This window comes from Eptesicus fuscus, chromosome 13 (assembly GCF_027574615.1).
Source record: "Eptesicus fuscus isolate TK198812 chromosome 13, DD_ASM_mEF_20220401, whole genome shotgun sequence".
NCBI classification, from domain to species: domain Eukaryota; kingdom Metazoa; phylum Chordata; class Mammalia; order Chiroptera; family Vespertilionidae; genus Eptesicus; species Eptesicus fuscus.
Window position 1 is genome coordinate 13,971,055 of NC_072485.1, and position 25,048 is coordinate 13,996,102.

Here is a 25,048-nt window from a genome sequence, read left to right on the forward strand (position 1 = left end):
GGCAGGCTACAAAGTTTTAATTATAGAAGATAAATAAATCCCAACAAAAATGGCTGTGGCCATGGAGCTGGAGAGAGCAGGAGCCTTAGGTTGCCCCCGACGATGGAGGAAGCCAAGCTTCCTGGCCTGCCTTGGCCTCTGCTCAAGGCTACAAAGTTTCAATTATAGAAGATAAATAAATTCCAGATACCAGGGCCTCCGCTTGGGTAGCTGGGGGCCATGGCCGGCCTGCAAACCACCACAGGCCCCTTGCCCAGGCCACCCCATGCCCCAAGGGAACCTCCACCCTGATCTGGGACACCCTTCAGGGCAAATCAGCCAGCCTCCACCTCTGCACCAGGCCTCTATCCTATCTAATAAAAGAGTAATATGCAAATTGACCATCACTCTAACACACAAGATGGCTGCCCCCATGTGGACATAAGATGGCTGCCACAAGATGGCCAGCAGGGGAGGGCAGTTGGGAGGAATCAGGTCTGCAAAGGAGGGCAGTTGTGGGCGATCAAGCCAGCAGGGGAGGGCAGTTGGGAGGGACCAGGCCCGTAAGGGAGGGCAGTTGGGGCTATCAAGCCTGCAGGGGAGGGAAGTTACGGGTGATCAGGCTGGCAGGGGAGGGCAGTTAGGGGCAATCAGGCTGGCAGGGAAGCAGTTAGACATCAATCAGGCTGGCAGAGGAGTGGTTAAGGGGTGATCAGGCTGGCAGGCAGAAGCGGTTAGGAGCAATCAGGAAGGCAGGCAGGCAAGCAGTTGGGAGCCAGCAGTCCTGGATTGTGAGGGGGATGTCCCTCGAGGGGTCCCAGATTGGAGAGGGTGCAGGCTGGGCTGAGGGACACACCCCCGCCCCCATGCACGAATTTCGTGCACCGGGCCTCTAGTACGTAATATTTTAATCTTATATGTAAACTAGAGGCCTGGTGCATGAAATTTGTGCATGGGTAGTGTCCTTAGGCCTGTCTGGAGATCAGGGCCAATCTGTGGGGTGACTAGCAGGGTGATCGGGGGGCCCCCACTGGCACCTGCTGCCAGTCACCTCCCTCTGTGGGGTGACTGGCAGGGCAATCAGGGGCCCTCGCTGGCACCTGCCTTGGCTGGCCTGGGGCCTGCGGGCTGGGGTAGCTCCTTCATTGAGCATCTGCCCCCTGGTGGTCAGTGCGCATAATAGTGACCAGTCATTCAACTGGTCATTCCGCTGTTCAGTCAATTGCATATCAAGCTTTTATTAAATAGAATATCAAATATATTTCATATATACAATTTATTAATCTATGCAATGATATTAGGACAATTCATTTGTTTAGTGTGTGTGTGTATCCTACCACATACTAATGCTATATGCTAAGGTCTCAATGTGAATAGGATAAATCTAGCCTCCTCATTTTCATGTAGCCTTACTCTACTGGGCTAAATAGTGTCTCCCAATATTTCTGTTTGGAAATAGGGTCTTTGAAGATATAACCAAGTTAAGATGAAGTCATACTATATTAGAGTGGAGCCTAAATCCAATATGATGTGTGTCCTTATAATAAGAGGGAAATTTGGACACACATGTACATGCAAGGACGTGAAGTGAAGTGAATGCTGCATTAAGATGGACAGAGGAGATGGCCATGTGAAGTTCAGAGCAGAAATTGGACTTACATGTCTATACAAGCCAAGGGCTGCCAAAGATTGTCAGCAACCCCCAGAATCTAGAAGAGACGCATTGGACAGATTTTCCTTCAGAGCCTCGGTAGGAACCAACCATGATTACATCTTGATTTCAGACTTCCTGCCTCCACAACTGTGAGAGAACACATGACTATTGTTCTAAATCTACTTAGTTTGTGGTTATTTGTTATGGCAGCCCTAGGAAATTAATTACATACAGTGTCCTTCCTAAACTCAGTTCTTGCTGATTTCTCTTTTTGTTTTGGGGGGAAGAGGTCTCTATTCCACTAGTTTGCTTTCTTTCTGTGGTTCCACTGTATTATCTGGGTGCTTATCTTCATCTCTCTAGGCAATTTGTTTTTAGTGTTCAGGGTCATGATGGGAATTCATTTTTTTCTTGTTTTCTATGGGATGTGTCCTTTGTCTGCCCCTAGCCTTCAATTATGGAATCATAAATCACAGTCTGGAAACTTGCTCTTTGCAACAACTGTTTCCATATCTTTCATCCCCAATGTAAAGTGTGACCTTCACCAGAAAGATAAAGCACTCTATGCTTCTAGTCCTTCAATAATGGCCCATGTACCTCTGACACTAAGGGCATTTGGGGAATTACTGGGTTCTCATCATGCTATCAACTTTGAAATGTTAAGCTGTCTAACTCAGCATGCATAGGTGAAACAATAATTTTCTTCATTTAGAATCTGTCAATTATAAAGTTTTATAAAATCTTGTTAGAGATACAAGTTATTCTAAAATACTTTCAGCCTAGATTTCTCTGGGGCATATGAACTTAATATACTGATTGTACTGTAAACATACTTCATGACATTTTTGCCCTATAATGGATCTGGTGAGTTTGTTAGCTATATTAAAGCAGAGAATAAAATCATATTATTCCAGTTAAAAGGAATAAAAGCATTTCTAAGGCCTGAATTAACTATGGTCTCTATTTGACCAAGTAGGGCAATTGCTGATGTTTCATGTTTCGTTGGTTTACACTGCTTTGGTGCAGTAGAAAGTGGGCCAAGGACAGATAGATTGGATGTTCTAAAGTTGCTGGATCAGTCTACCAAGCTTCACTGGTGGTAAAGAATGTATACACATTTCTGTCAGGTGCTCTGCTGTGTGGCCTAAAAGGTGGGACCATCTTCCAGGTGTAGCCATTCACTGGCAGTCATCCAACCATATTTTGGGTTCAGTAGTGCATAATAAAACTACTAATAACAAGCTGCTAATAAGACTGCATGCTGGAGTGGATGTTTACTACAGACACCACTCCAGTGTGCAGTCTTATTAGCAGCTTATAGAAAGGCATACAGAAAGTAATCAAACTGAGGCATTTTTTTCTCCAGTCCCACATTCTCCAATTTCTTTTTTCTTAATCTTTATTGTTAAAAGTATTACATATGTCCCCCCGCCCCCCATTGACCCTTTCTAGCCAACTCCTGCCTGCAGTCGCAGGCCTTCAACACACTATTGTCTGTGTCCATGGGTTATGCTTATATACTCTCTCTCTCTCTCTCTCTCTCTCTCTCTATATATATATATATATATATATATATATATATATATATATATATATATACACAAGGTCTTTGGTTGATCTCTTCCCACCCACCCACCCACCCCTGCCTTCCATCTGAGATTGGACAATCTGTTCCATGCTTCTTTCTCTGGATCTATTTTCTTCATCAGTTTATTTTGTTCATTAGATTCCAAATATGAGTGAGGTCATGTGATACTTGTCTTTCTCTGACTGGCTTATTTCACTTAGCATAATATTCTCCAGGTCCCTCCATACTGTCTCAAAGGGTAAGAGATCTTTCTTTTTTACTGTTGCATAGGATTCCATGTTGTAAAGGTACCACAGCAGTTTTATCCCCTCATCCACTGATAGGTACTTGGGCTGTTTTTCAGATCTTCACTATTGTAAATTGTGCTGCTATGAATATAGAGGTGCATATATTCTTTCTGATTGGTTTCTTAGGATATATTCTTAGAAGTTGGATCATTGGGTCAAATGACAGTTCCATATTTAATTTTTTGAAGAAACTGCATACTGTTCTTCATAATGGCTGCACCAGTCTGCATTCCTACCAGCAGTGCACTAAGGTTCCCTTTCTCCACATCCTTGCCAGCACTTGTCATTTGTTGATTTGTTGAGGGTAGCCATTCTGACAGATATGAAGTGATATCTCATTGTCATTTTAATATGCATCTCTCTGATGATCAGTGACTTTGAGCATTTTTTCATATGTCCTTTGGCCATCTGTACGTCCACTTAGGAGAAGTGTCTATTTAGATCCTTTACCCATTTTTTAATTGGATTGTTTGCCTTCCTTTTGCTAAGTTGTATGAGTTTCTTATATTTTTTGAACATTAACACTTTATCAGATGTATCATCGGCAAATATGTTCTCCCACACAGTGGGCTCCCTTTTCATTTTGTTGATAGTTTCTGTTGCTGTGCAGAAGCTTTTTATTTTGATATAGTCCCAGTTGTTTATTTTCCCTTGCCCTAGGAGATGTATCTGCAAACATATTGCTATGAGAGATTTTGCTGCTTATAGTTACTTCTAGGATTTTATGGTTTCACATTCTCCAATTTCATTAGATTTTCTAAGGTTTTAGTCAAGTCATGTATTCAGGTTGGAGATGCTCCTATCTGTTTTTACACACTCTGATCAAAGGATTTCAATTCAGCAGTTGTTTCAGAGCATTTGCTTTGTGTCCAGGCTGAAGACTATGTACTCAAAGAGTTCCTTTTTGCATAAGTATGAACAAAGATCAGCTATTACAAAGAATTGTGTTACACTACCTTAGAAGATGCTGGCTCTACTTACAGTCTATTACTTTCAAGTGCATTTGTTGAACAATATTTGAGAAATTCTGTCACCTTTCCTCCCACTCATCCCTAAAATGCCCTTAACCTACACTGTACACTATGCAATACTGAAAACATATCATCTGTTTAGTCAAGCATCGCTCTAGCTCAATATTCGTGGTGTATTCATTTGTTTTAGTAATTTATGTTGTAGGTTGAAGGACCACTGAGGATAGATGCTGTATTTGTTTTGTCTGCTTTGGAACTTGTCTCTCCCTGGACAGTCAAAGATGATCTATCTATTCTAAATTGTACACTTTTGACATGGACCTGCAAATAAAGCAATTGACTTTTTTTTGGTAACTAAATTTTAAAAAGACATCATCACACCATATGTATTCATATGAGTGTGGTTCTATTTTTTTAGTACTGTATAAAAGTTAATGGAAATTATAAAGGATAATATGAGTGCATGAGGTGTAGGTATAAAAGGTTAATGAGAGATAAGGCTGAAAAGTTGGATTGGGACCTGTTTAGAGAGGTCTCGATCCTGAACTAAAATAATTTAAACATCATTGCGTAGGTGGAGGGAAAACATTCAAGGTCTTTGAAGAGAGGCGGGACATAACTGGATTCATGCTTTGGGAAGGTCAATCATGCATCCAAGTAGAGGCTGGACTGGAGAAGGGCTGAGTATGGAGATGAGAGGGTATGTGGTCTTACTGCCTTTGACACGGTTCTGAATTGCTGAGCTGAGCGATCAAGGCCAGTGCCAGGCGCCAGCAGCGGGTGCGAGTGTGTGTGTGTGTGTGTGGGTGGGGGGGGGGAGCGGGGGGGAGGACCCAGCACATGGGAGCAAAGAATTTTCAGTAACCACCAGAGGCTCACCCCTAATGACAGTGACCAGCGCCCCACCTTGGTCTAGCGCCTCCGCTCACCTGCTCCACCATCCCACCGCAGCTGATGCCTGCCATGTTCAGCGCACACCCCATGGATATATGGAAGGCACTGTGAAGAATTACAGCCACTGCTGCAATCGACAAAATCCCTCGAGGTGAAATAGTTTGCCCAAATTCAGTTCACTAAGCGGCAAGGCTGGAGCTGAAAGAAATGGTATGCATTTTAGTTCAGCACATTTTCTGGTTGGTTACAGCTTTGCAGTCTCCAGCGGACACTCTTGTGATTCAGGACCCCTGCAGCAGAAGAAAGAGGAAGACCATTGTTTTCAAAGGATCTACCATGGAAAGTGCATGGGAGGAGCGGGACAGACAGGGCCATCCTATGTGATTGTTCAGGTTGTGCCTCACATAAGGGTGACAGACGGCCAAGGGGAGCAGGGGCTGAAACTCAGTTTCTGCTCTGCCCATAAGCCATGTGCTCTTGCACTGGGTTTTATTGGTTGGAGAAATGATTTCCTTTAATAATTTCTACAAAGGTACTGTTCCTCAGGCAAGCCAGGCCCCGCCCTGCCCCCCACGCCCTCCATAGATACATATTTCTTACCCACTCAGAGCTCTCCAGGAGCTGGCTTTGGCTTTGGCTACACAGCTCCCAGTGCTGCTAAGAAGCTAAATATGAAGGCACCTGTCCCAAGCTCTTCTCCCAAATGGGCCATTCTGAGGGACAGCACCGAGATATGTGCATTTGGAAACTGTTAATGAAAACTAGTGTAGATACTGAGAAGTAACCATTGTAAAAAGAGGTAAATCCAATTTTGAGAGTCTATGAAGGAATTTCAGGAACAGGAAAGGCCCTCTTGAGTGTTTTTGGTTCATCCCACACTTGGCTTCCTGTTCCTCTTACCACTTTCCGCCATCCCTGCATCTCTAGAAATAGCATTCTGTAGGTGTTGTCAACCACACTGGTTATGTGCTCTGTCGCAGTCGCCTCCCTAGCAACTCATTCCTTATGTTCACTGATTTCTGTGGGCTGTTCTACTTGACTTTCCTCTCCACAGGTGGTTTCTAACCCTATGAAATCTGGTCTCTTTACTTTTAAGACTATGAAGAAAATAGAAAGAAATGGATAATAAAATAGAATATATGACGTTCTCTCAAATTGGAAGATCTTCTTTAAAAATTTACATAAGTGTTTTCAGACAGTTGGTTCTATACTATCAAACTCTTTCTTATGCAAGACTTGCCTCAGACAACATCCTGCTGTGGTTCATGGAGTTTTTCTATTAATTTTTAGAGAGAGTGGAGGGGGGAGAGGAAAGAGAGGGAGAGAAGAAGAGAGAGAGAGAAAGAGAAAGAGAGAGAGGGAGAGAGAGAGAAATATTGATGTGAGGGGGACTTATCGATTGGTTGGCTCTTCACTCACCCTGACCCAGATACCTGCCCTTGACTGGGAATCAAACCTGTGATCCTTTGGTGAATGGGCTGATGCTGAAACCACTGAGCAACACTGGCCAGGGCAACACCCTCCCCCCTTTCAAATTAATGGTAGTCATTGTCATTGCTAATCAAAAATGGCACCTTTCCCACTGACTCCAGGTGTATTTTAGAATCCATAACATCAAACTGCTCCAGGAAGTAGCTATTGATTGGTTAGCACCCAACTTTAAATCTATTTTCCATTCTTGATGAAGTCTATAATAGCTGAGAAAATAGACTTAATGAGTTGTCCAAGAGGATACACAGCAACTAAATATCAAACTCATGATCTGAATCAAGGTTTCTTGATTTCTGCTCTAGTGCTCTTTCCACTACACCAAGATGCCTACTTTTGTTAATTTTTATTTTATTCCTGCATTTCCTGAGCTCTTCAATAAGTTTTAAATTCTCTGAGGGAGAGAACTAGGGGTTATGCCATTTGGTGCCTCTTGTTGTCTCGCATGTTGTAGGAGCTCATTTCTATCGCACGAGTGCCGAGTGGAGACATGAGCTTAGACTGCGTGTTTCAGTTCTGCCACTCCACTTGCAGCTCTAGCTTCGGCATCACAATGAGTCTTCACTCACGAGACTGCCAGACTTTTTGTGATCACTACATTTGCCATCATGATTTCACCAAGTACCCCACCCCAAACTAGGCAGGCTGTAGTAACACCTTACTCGTCATAGCAGGGAAAATAAGACACATTTGCAAATCACGCAGCACGTCACGCACACCCAACCTTCCCTTCTCCATATGGGACTTGTGAACATACATTTAAACAGACCAAAAAAATCTTTACCCCTTTCTTTCTTTTCTTGTGTTTAGAATCAATGATGGATTTCCTTTTTCCTACAGCAGCTGCTCACACATAGCTGTGACTCAGGAAAATACTGGGAAATGTTTTTATCTGATGGGTGCTGATGTGGCTCTCTGTCTCGAATTATCCATCTCCTCTTCCCCTGCCCTGACTCTGACATACCAACATGTTAGAAATTCTCACTATTGGAGTCATCCTTTTGGGATTATGTGTTATGTTTCTAGGAGGTAACTGCTAAAATACCCCAAACGATCATGAACATTTTAGTGTGAAATATTGGGAACCAGCCAATCTATAATAATAAAAGTGTAATGTGCTAATTAGATCGGGCAGGGGCTGTGGCAGAGGTGGCAGAGGCCACTGGCCATGGCTGCAGTGGGCAGGGGCTGGGGCCAAGGCCCTTGCACAAATTTCGTGCATTGGGCCTCTAGTTTTTTATAAAAGAATAAGAAGCTTAGGTAGACAAGTTGCTTCAGTTTTTCAAGAATTGTTCAAGAATTAGAAAGTAAGGAAGTCTGAAGCCTGGGTGTTTCCTGGGAATGCAGGTTCTAAGCACTCAAAAGACAGCACAGACACTGGTTCCTATAATGGGGAGTCAAATGGGGAACCCCTAACGCAGATAAAGAGATGGAGAAAATTATAAAAGCAAGCTTTGTGCCCAGTTTAGCTCATGGATTTGATGACCACATGGCCAATAATTTAGAGAATCATGCCATTCTTTGGGTGATGTGATACTTTTTTAAAAATCATGTTTTTGTTTGGATTTAACCAGCATCTCCTACCTCTGACTTAGTTTGGCCCCTTTGTCTCTCACCTGAAATATTGCAGGTGCTATTAACCTGTTTGCTTCCTTCTAGAAACCCAACTCAGTTCATTCTCCACATCAGCTCCAGCTTTATCTTCCTAAAATACAGATCTGATCAACATCCATTTTGTGGTCTTGGTCATTCTGTTCCCTCTGGCTGGTGGGTTTCCCTCTATTGTCTGCTTTGCCCACTACTAGTCAATAAATATTCCAGGCCCAGTGCAAATGTTACTTTTTCAGTGAAGAGCCCCAAATTCACCAGACAGTTCAGTACTGTCTTATCTGTGCTCCCACTGTGCTTTCTGATAGTGATTTTGTGGCATCACCACTTGGCATTCTCTTCTGTGGTCTATCAATTTGTTTTTTTCCTGTCCAAGTCACAAACTCCTTTTTCCCATTTATATAATTTTGGATGCCTCGCACTTAGTACAAGAACTGAGACTTAGTGTGACCTCATTAAGTGTTTTTGAAATTGAATTGAACCCAAGGCTTTTGACAATCCATGAAATAGAACAAACTTCCTATTAAAAAGTAAACAAGTCTACATTTTGTGGAATTCTCAAGAGCTAGAAGCAGTATCTTTCAATCTTGTTTGAGCATTTAAAAGGTTTTTTTCTGTTATCTAGAAGAAAATTGAATTAAAAAGGAACCTGTCTTTCTATGTTGCCCTTTCTCTGTAAATGACTTTGACTTACTTTTATAGAGATTGTTATTCCCCCTCTTTCTAAAGAGTTAGATTTGGTTGATTTATTTTCCTTCCCCTTCCTCCTTCACCTTCTCTCTTGCCCTTTTTCCTTCCATCGATGTTGTTTCTGTCATTAGTCATCACGATCATCATTATTCCCCCATTGCCCTTATTCCATGTGCCAGATGTTTTACAAATATCATCTCACACTTGATCCTCATAATGTTTTGCAGCATAGGTCTTATTTTACTTTCTTTAAAGATGAAGAAACTGGGATTCAGGGAATGTTAAAAACTTTGCTCAATCATAGATCTGGGATATAATGCCAGCGCTATTTCTCTTTCCCTCTTTTTCTCCCCCCACCTCATTCCCATTTTTCTCCCCCTCCTCTCTCTCTTCCCATTATTATTAAAAAAACAAACAAACAAAAACCAAAGCCAGGATTTAAAATTCTGCTTCTTTGCTTTTGGGAAGTAATTTTTTTCTTGTTAGTTAATACATGTGCATAGTTTGCGCAGTTTTACACCTAGTTCAACAAGCCTCCTTCCAACTCAGAATCAAGTAGAGAGGCTGATTAACCTCACTGTTGTAGAGAGAACCCTATGCTCTCACACAGACATGCATGAATTGCTAGTTATCAGCCCTAGACCCAGAACCAAGGCCTCTTCACTGCTCACTGTGTGGGTGGCTCTCTCTAAGAGATTTTCCTCTTCCCTCCACTGGCTTGTTCTTCCTGGTTCCTTATGTTAGATCCATATGTTTTCCTCTGGAAAATATTATATCTCACTGTAGTCTAGTGTCCCCAGTGCAATAGCAACTTCAGAAGTTTTTTGATTTATGAACAATTAGGTTTTTAAACAACTATTTTATATCCACAAGAATGTGAATTCTTAAACTTGAATAGATCACCATAGACCCTTATCCAAGAGTGGACACATGTAATGTAGGTGGGTTACAGATGATTCTCTAAAAGGAAAAAGAAAAAGCAACCCAAATCAAGCTAGACTATTTTTCTTCTAACTTGTTAAATTCTTAAGTATCACTGACCCAGATAAATGGTAACAGATGGGTTGAGAGCTAACTTAAGCTAGGATGAGGCCACCTCTGCAGACTACTCTGTTTATAGACACTCTGAGAGATGGTGCTGCCCTGAGAGGCAGGGCTATCTGTCCTCTCAGAGCACCCAGTGTAAATGGTGTGTGACCAAAGCATCTGTGCTACTACATGTGGTCCCCATGGCCTCATTGTCCCCAAACTTTAAATGTCCATCCCAAGGGTGCTGCTGTCACATCACTATTTCACTGCATTTTTTCCCCAGGGGTGGGCACTGCCTGTCTCAAGAGACATCCCTGGTGCCAGCATCCTTTGCTTCAGAACTGCCATCTGCTCCCAGGGATAGTTCTACCAACCACATTTCCCAGGATTTGCTTCATTATGTCTCCACGTCCCTCACATAGCGCATGAATTTTATGGAGTTGGTGTTTCTTGGGGAGGAGAGAGGAAAGGAAGGAGGGGGTTTATAAAAATAATGAGATTGAGCTTTGCTTAAAGATGTTCCGAATCACCCACTTATAAATTGACTGTTTAGAGAGGCAGCTTTCAAAATTGGCCAGGGAACTAGAAGGAAAAGAAGTAAAAATAATTCATGCTCATCAGATATATATTTAGATAACAAATTCAAAGAGAAGCAGATGAATAAACCTGGATAAACAACGAAAAACTAGCAAATGAAAAGAAGAAATCGCAATTGGGCCACACAGCTGATACATGAATAAGAAATCCTGACAGGGAGAAGTTGCAGATGAGACAACCCAGGAAGCAGAGACTATCTGGGAAACTGGGCCTAACAGCCCCAAAGTCCCAATGTCCCTGGATGAGGGAGGCTCTGGGGCCAGGGCAACATGAAATTTCCTCTTTGTCCCAGCATCAAAGAAATATATATATATCCCCCCAAAATATGTATATATACTTTAACAGCTGATAGCTCAATTTTGAAAATGAAATGTATTTTAATAAACACTGGTGCCAACATCTTTATTCTCAGTGTGGCTCTCACTCCCCTCTGGCTCTGGCTGAACTTTACCCCCTTCTCCCATGGCTTGTTTATGGAAGAGCTGTACCCTTGTTCCTCATTTAATCAGCACACACTTAATGGCCAGGAACTATGCTAGTTGCATTTAAATATTGATTTAGATGTGTACTAGAGGCCTGGTACATATCCTCCCATGCACAGGTAGAGTTACTAGGCCTGGCTGGCAATCAGTGCCAATCTATGGGGCGACTAGTGGGGCAATCAAGAGATTTCATAGAGTAAAGATGGTTCATAAGCCCAAGAGTCTCGGATATGATTCCTGATCAAAGGCACATTCCTGGGTTGTGGGCTCAATCCTAAGTATGGGTCATGCAGGAGACATCGTATCAATGGTTTTCTCTCATCATTGATGTTTCTATCTCTTCCTCTATGTAATCCATAAAAATATATTTAGAAAAAAAATTTTTTAAAAGAAAACTTCAAATATGGCTAGTTTGAATGGAAATGTACCATGAGGTAAATAAACGGCTCATAGAATTTTTAAGACTTCTATTGATTACATATTGAAGTGATATTTTGACTCAAATAAATTCATAAATTTAATTTCACTCATTTCTTTATCTTTTTAATGTGTTTGGTAGAAGATATAAACTACAGATATGGCTCTCTGTGCCTTGCTCCCATTGTGTATGTGTTGAATAGTGCTGGCTCAGAAAGTACTAGTATATTGCCCAAGGCCATACAACTATTACTGGCTGAAAACCTGTTGGTGATCAGATTTCCCTCTTTGGGCTTCTGTTTATCGGTTTATGCAAGACCTGGTGGAAAGTGGATAATCTTGTTTAAACCCAAGAAACATCAAAAGGCTGTTTGTAGGAGAAAGGAGTCCATCCTTGGGAAAGAATAAGTCAAAGAGAGCATCTGAAGGCCCGTGACTGGAATTAGTCTCTCTCTCCAAAGGGTGTTAAGTCTATCCCTCACTCCCCTTAGCCTTTGGCCATCGGGCCTTCGGGTTTATGTTGTCTTAGTCTTTCAGGCTCTGTGGTGAAGGCGGGGAAATCATAGACTGGGTGGCTTATAAACGACAAGTTTATTTCTCACAGTTCCGGAGGATGGGAAGTTCAAGATCAAGGCGCTAGCAGATTTGTTGTCACACGAGGGCATGCTTTGTAGTTCCTAAGTGCGCCTTGTAAGTGGGTCCTCCCCTGGCAGAAGGAGGTGAGCGAGCTTTCTCCTGCCTCTTATATAAGCACTAATCCCATTCATAAGGGCTCCACCTTATGACCCAATCACCTCCTCGAGGCCCCACTTCCTCATACCATCACCTTGAAAACTAGAAATCTACTTATGAATTTTGGGAGGACACAAATATTCCGACCATAGCAATATTTATAAGCATTCTCCACAGCCCATCTTTACTGTCTCCAATTACACAAAAATTATGTTTATTCCCCACAGTGCCCAATCCTCCCCCTTTCTGTCAGGCCACCAGCCCCACTCCTCATCCAATTCTTTCTCATTCTTCAGGCCTCAAATGTCACTTTGTTAGAGTCGCTCAAGTCCCCTTCGGTCTGAGTAAGCAGCCCCTCCTCATTATGCCCTTTCTTAGCACCCGCTGTATTGCACGTGTCTGCCTTTGTAATTTCTACTTACTGGCTGAGAGTCCACGAGAGCTGGAGTTCTACATGCCCTGCTCCCCCTTAAACCCTGTTACAAAAAGCCTCCTACAGCGCCTGACAGAGGAGGGAGTTTCCTCAATGTGCCTTGTGGGTCATGATCAGGAAACTGAATTTCATGCTAAGAACATGAGACGACACTAAAAGGTTTTATTTATTTTTTTTTAATTTTTGATTTTTTTTTTTCTACAGCAAGAGAAAACTTTAGGCCTTTTAATATATGTGTTGCCAAGCCCAGACCCTTTCATTAGAACAACCCTTCCTAACGATCTACGTGGAAACGGGTACAGTACCACAGTAATACAATGTTTTACACTCTTTGGTACTATTTAAAACAAAAAACCCACACAAAACACGGGTTCGCTGTGTCGGGAAGTCACACTGAGCCCAGAAGAAACTGGGAGGAAGGCCCTGAGAGTGTGGGTGCCGCCCAGGGCGGGCTCTAGAGGTTGACCAGCAGGCCCAGGATGCGCCTCTGCTCGCTCTCGCGGAACTCCGGGCTCCGGCCGTCCCCGAGGCTCTCCGCGTACTCCTCGACGATGTGCCTGACCGTGTCGATGGAGCTCCGTCTCATGTTTAAGATCTGGTGAACCCTCTGCCGGATCTGGGGGTCCTTGGCATTGCAGATCTCCGCCAGGATGTAGCAGATGTGCTGCAGGACAAAGAGCCCCGCGTCCAAGCGCCGGAGGTAGAACTCCTCGTCTGAGTCGCTGTCTGGCATTTCCCCTCGCAGGAGCCTGTGGTGCTTCGCCCCTTCCATCTTCTCGTCGGCCACCTGCACGGCCTCCAGATACTTAAAATGCAGCTCCATCAGTCTGTCAACCTTCTCGCTGCCGCGTTCAGTGAATTTCCTGAGCAGCCGGGTTCGCCGCTGCCCTCTCAGGTTCCGCAGGAGGGAGGCCAGGATGGAGCAGACGTGCTCTTCGTGCTCCTTCTCAGTGCTCCCCGCCTTCTTGATCTTCTTGGGAGACTTCATGAAGAGAGGAAAGATGGTTCGCAAGCCCAGAATGTCCACAAACTTACGGCAAGTGTCGGAGCCCTCGGGCCCCAGCATGGCATGGTCCAGCACCTTCAGGGCGCTGCTCCTGGCCACCTGCTTTTCCCTGAGCATGAGATTCATCAGCTGAACACCCTCGCCCTTCAGGAAGCGCTCCCGATTGGAACCGAGCAGCAGGCAGGAACAGAGCGCGTCAAACAGGTTCTCCATCATCTCCTGCTCCTCCGCAGTGCGGGGATTGCGTCTTTTAAAGGCGGACACCTGCTGAAGAAGCACGTCGATTCCTTCCAGCTCCCCAAGCAGTGCCCTGTTGGCGTCACTGTCCTGCAGCAAGATGGCCAGCACTTCGCTGCAGTACAGCTTGTTGGCATCGAACGGCATCTTGGCCTTCAGCCTCTTCAGCAGCCACCGCAGAAGGCCCTGCTGGGCCGCCTCCTCGCACGTCTGGGGCCGGAACTCGGCCATGTTCTCCACAAGAGCCAGGGTGTCGTGCACGCCCTGCGCCTCCTCGCTCACCGACTCCTGCAGGCGCCCCAGGTTCTGCACGAGCAGCGCCACCACTTGTCCGTCCGCCAGAGCCTCGATGAGCACTTCTGCTCCCTCTTCGCCCTCGTGGAGGGCGTCTACATCCGTGAACTCCTCCAGCAGACGGACCACAGCTATGGACACGTCGGTGTTGTCGTGTCCCAGCAGCCCGAGGAGAGACCGAACGGCGCCCAGCTCCACGAGGAGGGGGTACAGGTCTGGCCGGGTGGCTACCACGTGCATCTCCTGAATGATGTCATCGAGGTCCAGCTCGGACTCCATAAACCTCTCGGGCCTGTCTGGGAACTTGACGCGCAGCTCTTGGTTTCTGTACGATCTCTTTTCAAAGGTGAGGATCATCTTCTTCACGGAGCTTGCATCCAATGGTTCCTCCTCCTCCTCTCCCCCCTCCCCCTCGCTGTCCCTAATCGGAAGCAGCCTTTTGGGGGCCTCCTCCGCCGCTCTTCCCACCTTCGTTCCCTCTTCCCGAAAGCGGCCAAGTTCTCCAGGACCAGCGTGTTTCCTGGGCCTGTTCCGCTCTTCCTCTTCCTCATCCCGGGGACGTTTTGTGCCCCTGTTGGGCTGGTAGCTGAGCAGTTCGCCCACATCCATGCTTCCAGGCGCGGCTCCCACGGGCAACCCTGGCTCCTGGCTTCCGCTCCCAACCAAGCCGTGGCCCCTTCAGCAGCGCCGCAGCCACACTGCCCAAGCCCTGAGCGGGGACGCAGAGCCAAGGAGGTCAAGGGTGCGAGAAGCAGGAGCCAGCCCCACTGTGTTTGAAGGCTGTGCTGCCTTGAAGCACACTGCATTTATGGCCTGGCCGCTTCCTCCCTGAGCGGGCAGGGGGCGGGGAAAGGGGCGGAGACTTGAAGGGGGCGGGGCCACGAGAGAAAAGACCTTGGGGAACTACATTTATTGGGCCCTTTGCAGGAGGGCGGGGCCAGGAGAGAGAAGACCTTGAGAAACTAGATTGATTGGGGACTTCCCCAGGGCAGGGCGGGATGCAGGGGTTTCCCAGGAAGAGATCTCTCCTGGTCCTTCCAGTGGCCTAGGCGATGTTATCCTCATTTCACCGATGAGGAAGCTAAGATATAGAACTGCACTCTCCAGTACTATACCACCAACCACATGTGGCTAAAGGGTACCTGACGGTTTGTTCAGGGGGTAGAGTGTCCGCCTGGGGATCCAAGAGTCTTGCTTTTAACTTCAGGTCAAAGGCGCATTCCTGGGTTTCAGACTGAATCTCCAGGATGGGACATGCAGGAGACGTTGTATCAATGGTTTTCTCTCATCATTGAGGTTTCTATCTCTTCCTCTCTGCAATCCATAAAAATACATTTAGGAAAAAACAATTTTTTTAAAAGAAAACTAGAAATATGGCTAGGTTAAATTGAAATGTACCATGACGTCAAATAAAAAGGCTCACTTGAGTTTTTTAAAAAAATATATATACTTTATTGAGTTTTTACAGAGAGGAAGGGAGAGGGATAGAGAGTTAGAAACATCGATGAGAGAGAAACATTGATGAGCTGCCTCCTGCACACTCCCTACCGGGGACGTGCCCGCAACCAAGGTACATGCCCTTGACCGGAATCAACCTGGGACCCTTCGTCCGCAGGCCGACGCTCTATCCACTGAGCCAAACTGGCTAAAGCCTCACTGGATTTTTAAGACCTCTATCGATTACGTATTGAAGTGACATTTTGACTCAAATAAACTCTCAAACTTAATTTCACACGTTTCTTTATCTTTTTATTGTGTGTGGTAGAGGATGTAACCTACAGAGGTGGCTCTTTTTGTGTCTTGCTCCCATTGTGTATGTGTTGAGTAGTGCTGGCTCAGAAAGTCCTCGTATATCGCCCAAGGCCATACAACTCTGACTGGGTGAAAACCTGTTGGTGATCGGATTTCCCTCTTTGGGCTTCTGTTTATCGGCTTAGGCGAGACCCGTTGGAAAGTGGATGATCTTGTTTAAACCCAAGAAACATCAAAAGGCTGTTTGTAGGAGAAAGGAGTCCATCCTTGGGAAAGAATAAGTCAAAGAGAGCATCTGAAGGCCCGTGACTGGAATTAGTCTCTCTCTCCAAAGGGTGTTAAGTCTATCCCTCACTCCCCTTAGCCTTTGGCCATCGGGCCTTCGGGTTTATGTTGTCTTAGTCTTTCAGGCTCTGTGGTGAAGGCGGGGAAATCATAGACTGGGTGGCTTATAAACGACAAGTTTATTTCTCACAGTTCCGGAGGATGGGAAGTTCAAGATCAAGGCGCTAGCAGATTTGTTGTCACACGAGGGCACGCTTTGTAGTTCCTAAGTGCGCCTTGTAAGTGGGTCCTCCCCTGGCAGAAGGAGGTGAGCGAGCTTTCTCCTGCCTCTTATATAAGCACTAATCCCATTCATAAGGGCTCCACCTTATGACCCAATCACCTCCTCGAGGCCCCACTTCCTAATACCATCACCTTGAAAACTAGAAATCTACTTGTGAATTTTGGGAGGACACAAATATTCAGACCATAGCAATATTTATAAGCATCCTCCACAGCCCATCTTTACTGTCTCCAATTACACAAAAATTATGTTTATGCCTCAAAGTGCCCAATCCTCCCCCTTTCTGTCAGGCCACCAGCCCCGCTCCTCATCCAATTCTTTCTCATTCTTCAGGCCTCAAATGTCACTTTGTTAGAGTCGCTCCAGTCCCCTTCGGTCTGAGTAAGCAGCCCCTCCTCATTATGCCCTTTCTTAGCACCCGCTGTACTGCACGTGCCTGCCTTTGTAATTTCTACTTACTGGCTGAGAGTCCACGAGAGCTGGAGTTCTACATGCCCTGCTCCCCCTTAAACCCTGTTACAAAAAGCCTCCTACAGCGCCTGACAGAGGAGGGAGTTTCCTCAAAGTGCCTTGTGGGTCATGATCAGGAGACTGAATTTCATGCTAAGAACATGAGACGACACTAAAAGGTTTTATTTATTTATTTTTTAATTTTTGATTTTTTTTTTTTTCTACAGCAAGAGAAAACTTTAGGCCTTTTAATATATGTGTTGCCAAGCCCAGACCCTTTCACTAGAACAACCCTTCCTAACGATCTACGTGGAAACGGGTACAGTACCACAGTAATACAATGTTTTACACTCTTTGGTACTATTTAAAACAAAAAACCCACACAAAACACGGGTTCGCTGTGTCGGGAAGTCACACTGAGCCCAGAAGAAACTGGGAGGAAGGCCCTGAGAGTGTGGGTGCCGCCCAGGGCGGGCTCTAGAGGTTGACCAGCAGGCCCAGGATGCGCCTCTGCTCGCTCTCGCGGAACTCCGGGCTCCGGCCGTCCCCGAGGCTCTCCGCGTACTCCTCGACGATGTGCCTGACCGTGTCGATGGAGCTCCCTCTCATGTTTAAGATCTGGTGAACCCTCTGCCGGATCTGGGGGTCCTTGGCATTGCAGATCTCCGCCAGGATGTAGCAGATGTGCTGCAGGACAAAGAGCCCCGCGTCCAAGCGCCGGAGGTAGAACTCCTCGTCTGAGTCGCTGTCTGGCATTTCCCCTCGCAGGAGCCTGTGGTGCTTCGCCCCTTCCATCTTCTCGTCGGCCACCTGCACGGCCTCCAGATACTTAAAATGCAGCTCCATCAGTCTGTCAACCTTCTCGCTGCCGCGTTCAGTGAATTTCCTGAGCAGCCGGGTTCGCCGCTGCCCTCTCAGGTTCCGCAGGAGGGAGGCCAGGATGGAGCAGACGTGCTCTTCGTGCTCCTTCTCAGTGCTCCCCGCCTTCTTGATCTTCTTGGGAGACTTCATGAAGAGAGGAAAGATGGTTCGCAAGCCCAGAATGTCCACAAACTTACGGCAAGTGTCGGAGCCCTCGGGCCCCAGCATGGCATGGTCCAGCACCTTCAGGGCGCTGCTCCTGGCCACCTGCTTTTCCCTGAGCATGAGATTCATCAGCTGAACACCCTCGCCCTTCAGGAAGCGCTCCCGATTGGAACCGAGCAGCAGGCAGGAACAGAGCGCGTCAAACAGGTTCTCCATCATCTCCTGCTCCTCCGCAGTGCGGGGATTGCGTCTTTTAAAGGCGGACACCTGCTGAAGAAGCACGTCGATTCCTTCCAGCTCCCCAAGCAGTGCCCTGTTGGCGTCACTGTCCTGCAGCAAGATGGCCAGCACTTCGCTGCAGTACAGCTTGTTGGCATCGAACGGCATCTTGGCCTTCAGCCTCTTCAGCAGCCACCGCAGAAGGCCCTGCTGGGCCGCCTCCTCGCACGTCTGGGGCCGGAACTCGGCCATGTTCTCCACAAGAGCCAGGGTGTCGTGCACGCCCTGCGCCTCCTCGCTCACCGACTCCTGCAGGCGCCCCAGGTTCTGCACGAGCAGCGCCACCACTTGTCCGTCCGCCAGAGCCTCGATGAGCACTTCTGCTCCCTCTTCGCCCTCGTGGAGGGCGTCTACATCCGTGAACTCCTCCAGCAGACGGACCACAGCTATGGACACGTCGGTGTTGTCGTGTCCCAGCAGCCCGAGGAGAGACCGAACGGCGCCCAGCTCCACGAGGAGGGGGTACAGGTCTGGCCGGGTGGCTACCACGTGCATCTCCTGAATGATGTCATCGAGGTCCAGCTCGGACTCCATAAACCTCTCGGGCCTGTCTGGGAACTTGACGCGCAGCTCTTGGTTTCTGTACGACCTCTTTTCAAAGGTGAGGATCATCTTCTTCACGGAGCTTGCATCCAATGGTTCCTCCTCCTCCTCTCCCCCCTCCCCCTCGCTGTCCCTAATCGGAAGCAGCCTTTTGGGGGCCTCCTCCGCCGCTCTTCCCACCTTCGTTCCCTCTTCCCGAAAGCGGCCAAGTTCTCCAGGACCAGCGTGTTTCCTGGGCCTGTTCCGCTCTTCCTCTTCCTCATCCCGGGGACGTTTTGTGCCCCTGTTGGGCTGGTAGCTGAGCAGTTCGCCCACATCCATGCTTCCAGGCGCGGCTCCCACGGGCAACCCTGGCTCCTGGCTTCCGCTCCCAACCAAGCCGTGGCCCCTTCAGCAGCGCCGCAGCCACACTGCCCAAGCCCTGAGCGGGGACGCAGAGCCAAGGAGGTCAAGGGTGCGAGAAGCAGGAGCCAGCCCCACTGTGGTTGAAGGCTGTGCTGCCTTGAAGCACACTGCATTTATGGCCTGGCCGCTTCCTCCCTGAGCGGGCAGGGGGGCGGGGAAAGGGGCGGAGACTTGAAGGGGGCGGGGCCACGAGAGAAAAGACCTTGGGAAACTACATTTATTGGGCCCCTTTGCAGGAGGGCGGGGCCAGGAGAGAGAAGACCTTGAGAAACTAGATTGATTGGGGACTTCCCCAGGGCAGGGCGGGATGCAGGGGTTTCCCAGGAAGAGATCTCTCCTGGTCCTTCCAGTGGCCTAGGCGATGTTATCCTCATTTCACAGATGAGGAAGCTAAGATATAGAACTGCACTCTCCAGTACTATACCACCAACCACATGTGGCTAAAGGGTACCTGATGGTTTGTTCAGGGGGTAGAGTGTCCGCCTGGGGATCCAAGAGTCTTGCTTTTAACTTCAGGTCAAAGGCGCATTCCTGGGTTTCAGACTGAATCTCCAGGATGGGACATGCAGGAGACGTTGTATCAATGGCTTTCTCTCATCATTGAGGTTTCTATCTCTTCCTCTCTGCAATCCATAAAATTACATTTAGGAAAAAACAATGTTTTTAAAAGAAAACTAGAAATATGGCTAGGTTAAATTGAAATGTACCATGACGTAAATAAAAGGGCTCACTTGAGTTTTTTAAAAAAATATATATACTTTATTGAGTTTTTACAGAGAGGAAGGGAGAGGGATAGAGAGTTAGAAACATCGATGAGAGAGAAACATTGATGAGCTGCCTCCTGCACACTCCCTACCGGGGACGTGCCCGCAACCAACGTACATGCCCTTGACCGGAATCAACCTGGGACCCTTCGTCCGCAGGCCGACGCTCTATCCACTGAGCCAAACTGGCTAAAGCCTCACTGGATTTTTAAGACCTCTATCGATTACGTATTGAAGTGACATTTTGACTCAAATAAACTCTCAAACTTAATTTCACACGTTTCTTTATCTTTTTATTGTGTGTGGTAGAGGATGTAACCTACAGAGGTGGCTCTTTTTGTGTCTTGCTCCCATTGTGTATGTGTTGAGTAGTGCTGGCTCAGAAAGTACTCGTATATCGCCCAAGGCCATACAACTCTGACTGGCTGAAAACCTGGTGGTGATCGGATTTCCCTCTTTGGGCTTCTGTTTATCGGCTTAGGCAAGACCCGTTGGAAAGTGGATGATCTTGTTTAAACCCAAGAAACATCAAAAGGCTGTTTGTAGGAGAAAGGAGTCCATCCTTGGGAAAGAATAAGTCAAAGAGAGCATCTGAAGGCCCGTGACTGGAATTAGTCTCTCTCTCCAAAGGGTGTTAAGTCTATCCCTCACTCCCCTTAGCCTTTGGCCATCGGGCCTTCGGGTTTATGTTGTCTTAGTCTTTCAGGCTCTGTGGTGAAGGCGGGGAAATCATAGACTGGGTGGCTTATAAACGACAAGTTTATTTCTCACAGTTCCGGAGGATGGGAAGTTAAAGATCAAGGCGCTAGCAGATTTGTTGTCACGTGAGGGCACGCTTTGTAGTTCCTAAGTGCGCCTTGTAAGTGGGTCCTCCCCTGGCAGAAGGAGGTGAGCGAGCTTTCTCCTGCCTCTTATATAAGCGCTAATCCCATTCATAAGGGCTCCACCTGATGACCCAATCACCTCCTCGAGGCCCCACTTCCTCATACCATCACCTTGAAAACTAGAAATCTACTTGTGAATTTTGGGAGGACACAAATATTCAGACCATAGCAATATTTATAAGCATCCTCCACAGCCCATCTTTACTGTCTCCAATTACACAAAAATTATGTTTATGCCTCAAAGTGCCCAATCCTCCCCCTTTCTGTCAGGCCACCAGCCCCGCTCCTCATCCAATTCTTTCTCATTCTTCAGGCCTCAAATGTCACTTTGTTAGAGTCGCTCAAGTCCCCTTCGGTCTGAGTAAGCAGCCCCTCCTCATTATGCCCTTTCTTAGCACCCGCTGTACTGCACGTGTCTGCCTTTGTAATTTCTACTTACTGGCTGAGAGTCCACGAGAGCTGGAGTTCTACATGCCCTGCTCCCCCTTAAACCCTGTTACAAAAAGCCTCCTACAGCGCCTGACAGAGGAGGGAGTTTCCTCAAAGTGCCTTGTGGGTCATGATCAGGAGACTGAATTTCATGCTAAGAACATGAGACGACACTAAAAGGTTTTTTTTTTTTTTTAATTTTTGATTTTTTTTTTTTCTACAGCAAGAGAAAACTTTAGGCCTTTTAATATATGTGTTGCCAAGCCCAGACCCTTTCATTAGAACAACCCTTCCTAACGATCTACGTGGAAACGGGTACAGTACCACAGTAATACAATGTTTTACACTCTTTGGTACTATTTAAAACAAAAAACCCACACAAAACACGGGTTCGCTGTGTCGGGAAGTCACACTGAGCCCAGAGGAAACTGGGAGGAAGGCCCTGAGAGTGTGGGTGCCGCCCAGGGCGGGCTCTAGAGGTTGACCAGCAGGCCCAGGATGCGCCTCTGCTCGCTCTCGCGGAACTCCGGGCTCCGGCCGTCCCCGAGGCTCTCCGCGTACTCCTCGACGATGTGCCTGACCGTGTCGATGGAGCTCCCTCTCATGTTTAAGATCTGGTGAACCCTCTGCCGGATCTGGGGGTCCTTGGCATTGCAGATCTCCGCCAGGATGTAGCAGATGTGCTGCAGGACAAAGAGCCCCGCGTCCAAGCGCCGGAGGTAGAACTCCTCGTCTGAGTCGCTGTCTGGCATTTCCCCTCGCAGGAGCCTGTGGTGCTTCGCCCCTTCCATCTTCTCGTCGGCCACCTGCACGGCCTCCAGATACTTAAAATGCAGCTCCATCAGTCTGTCAACCTTCTCGCTGCCGTGTTCAGTGAATTTCCTGAGCAGCCGGGTTCGCCGCTGCCCTCTCAGGTTCCGCAGGAGGGAGGCCAGGATGGAGCAGACGTGCTCTTCGTGCTCCTTCTCAGTGCTCCCCGCCTTCTTGATCTTCTTGGGAGACTTCATGAAGAGAGGAAAGATGGTTCGCAAGCCCAGAATGTCCACAAACTTACGGCAAGTGTCGGAGCCCTCGGGCCCCAGCATGGCATGGTCCAGCACCTTCAGGGCGCTGCTCCTGGCCACCTGCTTTTCCCTGAGCATGAGATTCATCAGCTGAACACCCTCGCCCTTCAGGAAGCGCTCCCGATTGGAACCGAGCAGCAGGCAGGAACAGAGCGCGTCAAACAGGTTCTCCATCATCTCCTGCTCCTCCGCAGTGCGGGGATTGCGTCTTTTAAAGGCGGACACCTGCTGAAGAAGCACGTCGATTCCTTCCAGCTCCCCAAGCAGTGCCCTGTTGGCGTCACTGTCCTGCAGCAAGATGGCCAGCACTTCGCTGCAGTACAGCTTGTTGGCATCGAACGGCATCTTGGCCTTCAGCCTCTTCAGCAGCCACCGCAGAAGGCCCTGCTGGGCCGCCTCCTCGCACGTCTGGGGCCGGAACTCGGCCATGTTCTCCACAAGAGCCAGGGTGTCGTGCACGCCCTGCGCCTCCTCGCTCACCGACTCCTGCAGGCGCCCCAGGTTCTGCACGAGCAGCGCCACCACTTGTCCGTCCGCCAGAGCCTCGATGAGCACTTCTGCTCCCTCTTCGCCCTCGTGGAGGGCGTCTACATCCGTGAACTCCTCCAGCAGACGGACCACAGCTATGGACACGTCGGTGTTGTCGTGTCCCAGCAGCCCGAGGAGAGACCGAACGGCGCCCAGCTCCACGAGGAGGGGGTACAGGTCTGGCCGGGTGGCTACCACGTGCATCTCCTGAATGATGTCATCGAGGTCCAGCTCGGACTCCATAAACCTCTCGGGCCTGTCTGGGAACTTGACGCGCAGCTCTTGGTTTCTGTACGATCTCTTTTCAAAGGTGAGGATCATCTTCTTCACGGAGCTTGCATCCAATGGTTCCTCCTCCTCCTCTCCCCCCTCCCCCTCGCTGTCCCTAATCGGAAGCAGCCTTTTGGGGGCCTCCTCCGCCGCTCTTCCCACCTTCGTTCCCTCTTCCCGAAAGCGGCCAAGTTCTCCAGGACCAGCGTGTTTCCTGGGCCTGTTCCGCTCTTCCTCTTCCTCATCCCGGGGACGTTTTGTGCCCCTGTTGGGCTGGTAGCTGAGCAGTTCGCCCACATCCATGCTTCCAGGCGCGGCTCCCACGGGCAACCCTGGCTCCTGGCTTCCGCTCCCAACCAAGCCGTGGCCCCTTCAGCAGCGCCGCAGCCACACTGCCCAAGCCCTGAGCGGGGACGCAGAGCCAAGGAGGTCAAGGGTGCGAGAAGCAGGAGCCAGCCCCACTGTGGTTGAAGGCTGTGCTGCCTTGAAGCACACTGCATTTATGGCCTGGCCGCTTCCTCCCTGAGCGGGCAGGGGGCGGGGAAAGGGGCGGAGACTTGAAGGGGGCGGGGCCACGAGAGAAAAGACCTTGGGAAACTACATTTATTGGGCCCTTTGCAGGAGGGCGGGGCCAGGAGAGAGAAGACCTTGAGAAACTAGATTGATTGGGGACTTCCCCAGGGCAGGGCGGGATGCAGGGGTTTCCCAGGAAGAGATCTCTCCTGGTCCTTCCAGTGGCCTAGGCGATGTTATCCTCATTTCACAGATGAGGAAGCTAAGATATAGAACTGCACTCTCCAGTACTATACCACCAACCACATGTGGCTAAAGGGTACCTGATGGTTTGTTCAGGGGGTAGAGTGTCCGCCTGGGGATCCAAGAGTCTTGCTTTTAACTTCAGGTCAAAGGCGCATTCCTGGGTTTCAGACTGAATCTCCAGGATGGGACATGCAGGAGACGTTGTATCAATGGCTTTCTCTCATCATTGAGGTTTCTATCTCTTCCTCTCTGCAATCCATAAAAATACATTTAGGAAAAAACAATTTTTTTAAAAGAAAACTAGAAATATGGCTAGGTTAAATTGAAATGTACCGTGACGTAAATAAAAAGGCTCACTTGAGTTTTTTAAAAAAATATATATACTTTATTGAGTTTTTACAGAGAGGAAGGGAGAGGGATAGAGAGTTAGAAACATCGATGAGAGAGAAACATTGATGAGCTGCCTCCTGCACACTCCCTACCGGGGACGTGCCCGCAACCAACGTACGTGCCCTTGACCGGAATCAACCTGGGACCCTTCGTCCGCAGGCCGACGCTCTATCCACTGAGCCAAACTGGCTAAAGCCTCACTGGATTTTTAAGACCTCTATCGATTACGTATTGAAGTGACATTTTGACTCAAATAAACTCTCAAACTTAATTTCACACGTTTCTTTATCTTTTTATTGTGTGTGGTAGAGGATGTAACCTACAGAGGTGGCTCTTTTTGTGTCTTGCTCCCATTGTGTATGTGTTGAGTAGTGCTGGCTCAGAAAGTCCTCGTATATCGCCCAAGGCCATACAACTCTGACTGGCTGAAAACCTGTTGGTGATCGGATTTCCCTCTTTGGGCTTCTGTTTATCGGTTTAGGCAAGACCCGTTGGAAAGTGGATGATCTTGTTTAAACCCAAGAAACATCAAAAGGCTGTTTGTAGGAGAA

General features: G+C 47.8%; 3 protein-coding genes across 3 annotated transcripts; all 3 read right to left on the reverse strand.

Moving 5' to 3' along the window:
- Positions 1-13,303: 13,303 nt before the first annotated feature.
- LOC129151123 (beta-catenin-like protein 1) lies at positions 13,304-14,995 on the reverse strand. The gene has a single exon (XM_054725016.1). The coding sequence runs from the start codon at positions 14,993-14,995 to the stop codon at positions 13,304-13,306; it is 1,692 nt and encodes a 563-aa protein (XP_054580991.1).
- Positions 14,996-17,633: 2,638 nt separating this feature from the next.
- On the reverse strand, positions 17,634-19,325 carry LOC129151124 (beta-catenin-like protein 1). Its single transcript, XM_054725017.1, has one exon. The coding sequence runs from the start codon at positions 19,323-19,325 to the stop codon at positions 17,634-17,636; it is 1,692 nt and encodes a 563-aa protein (XP_054580992.1).
- Positions 19,326-21,959: 2,634 nt separating this feature from the next.
- LOC129151125 (beta-catenin-like protein 1) lies at positions 21,960-23,651 on the reverse strand. The gene has a single exon (XM_054725018.1). The coding sequence runs from the start codon at positions 23,649-23,651 to the stop codon at positions 21,960-21,962; it is 1,692 nt and encodes a 563-aa protein (XP_054580993.1).
- Positions 23,652-25,048: the final 1,397 nt, after the last annotated feature.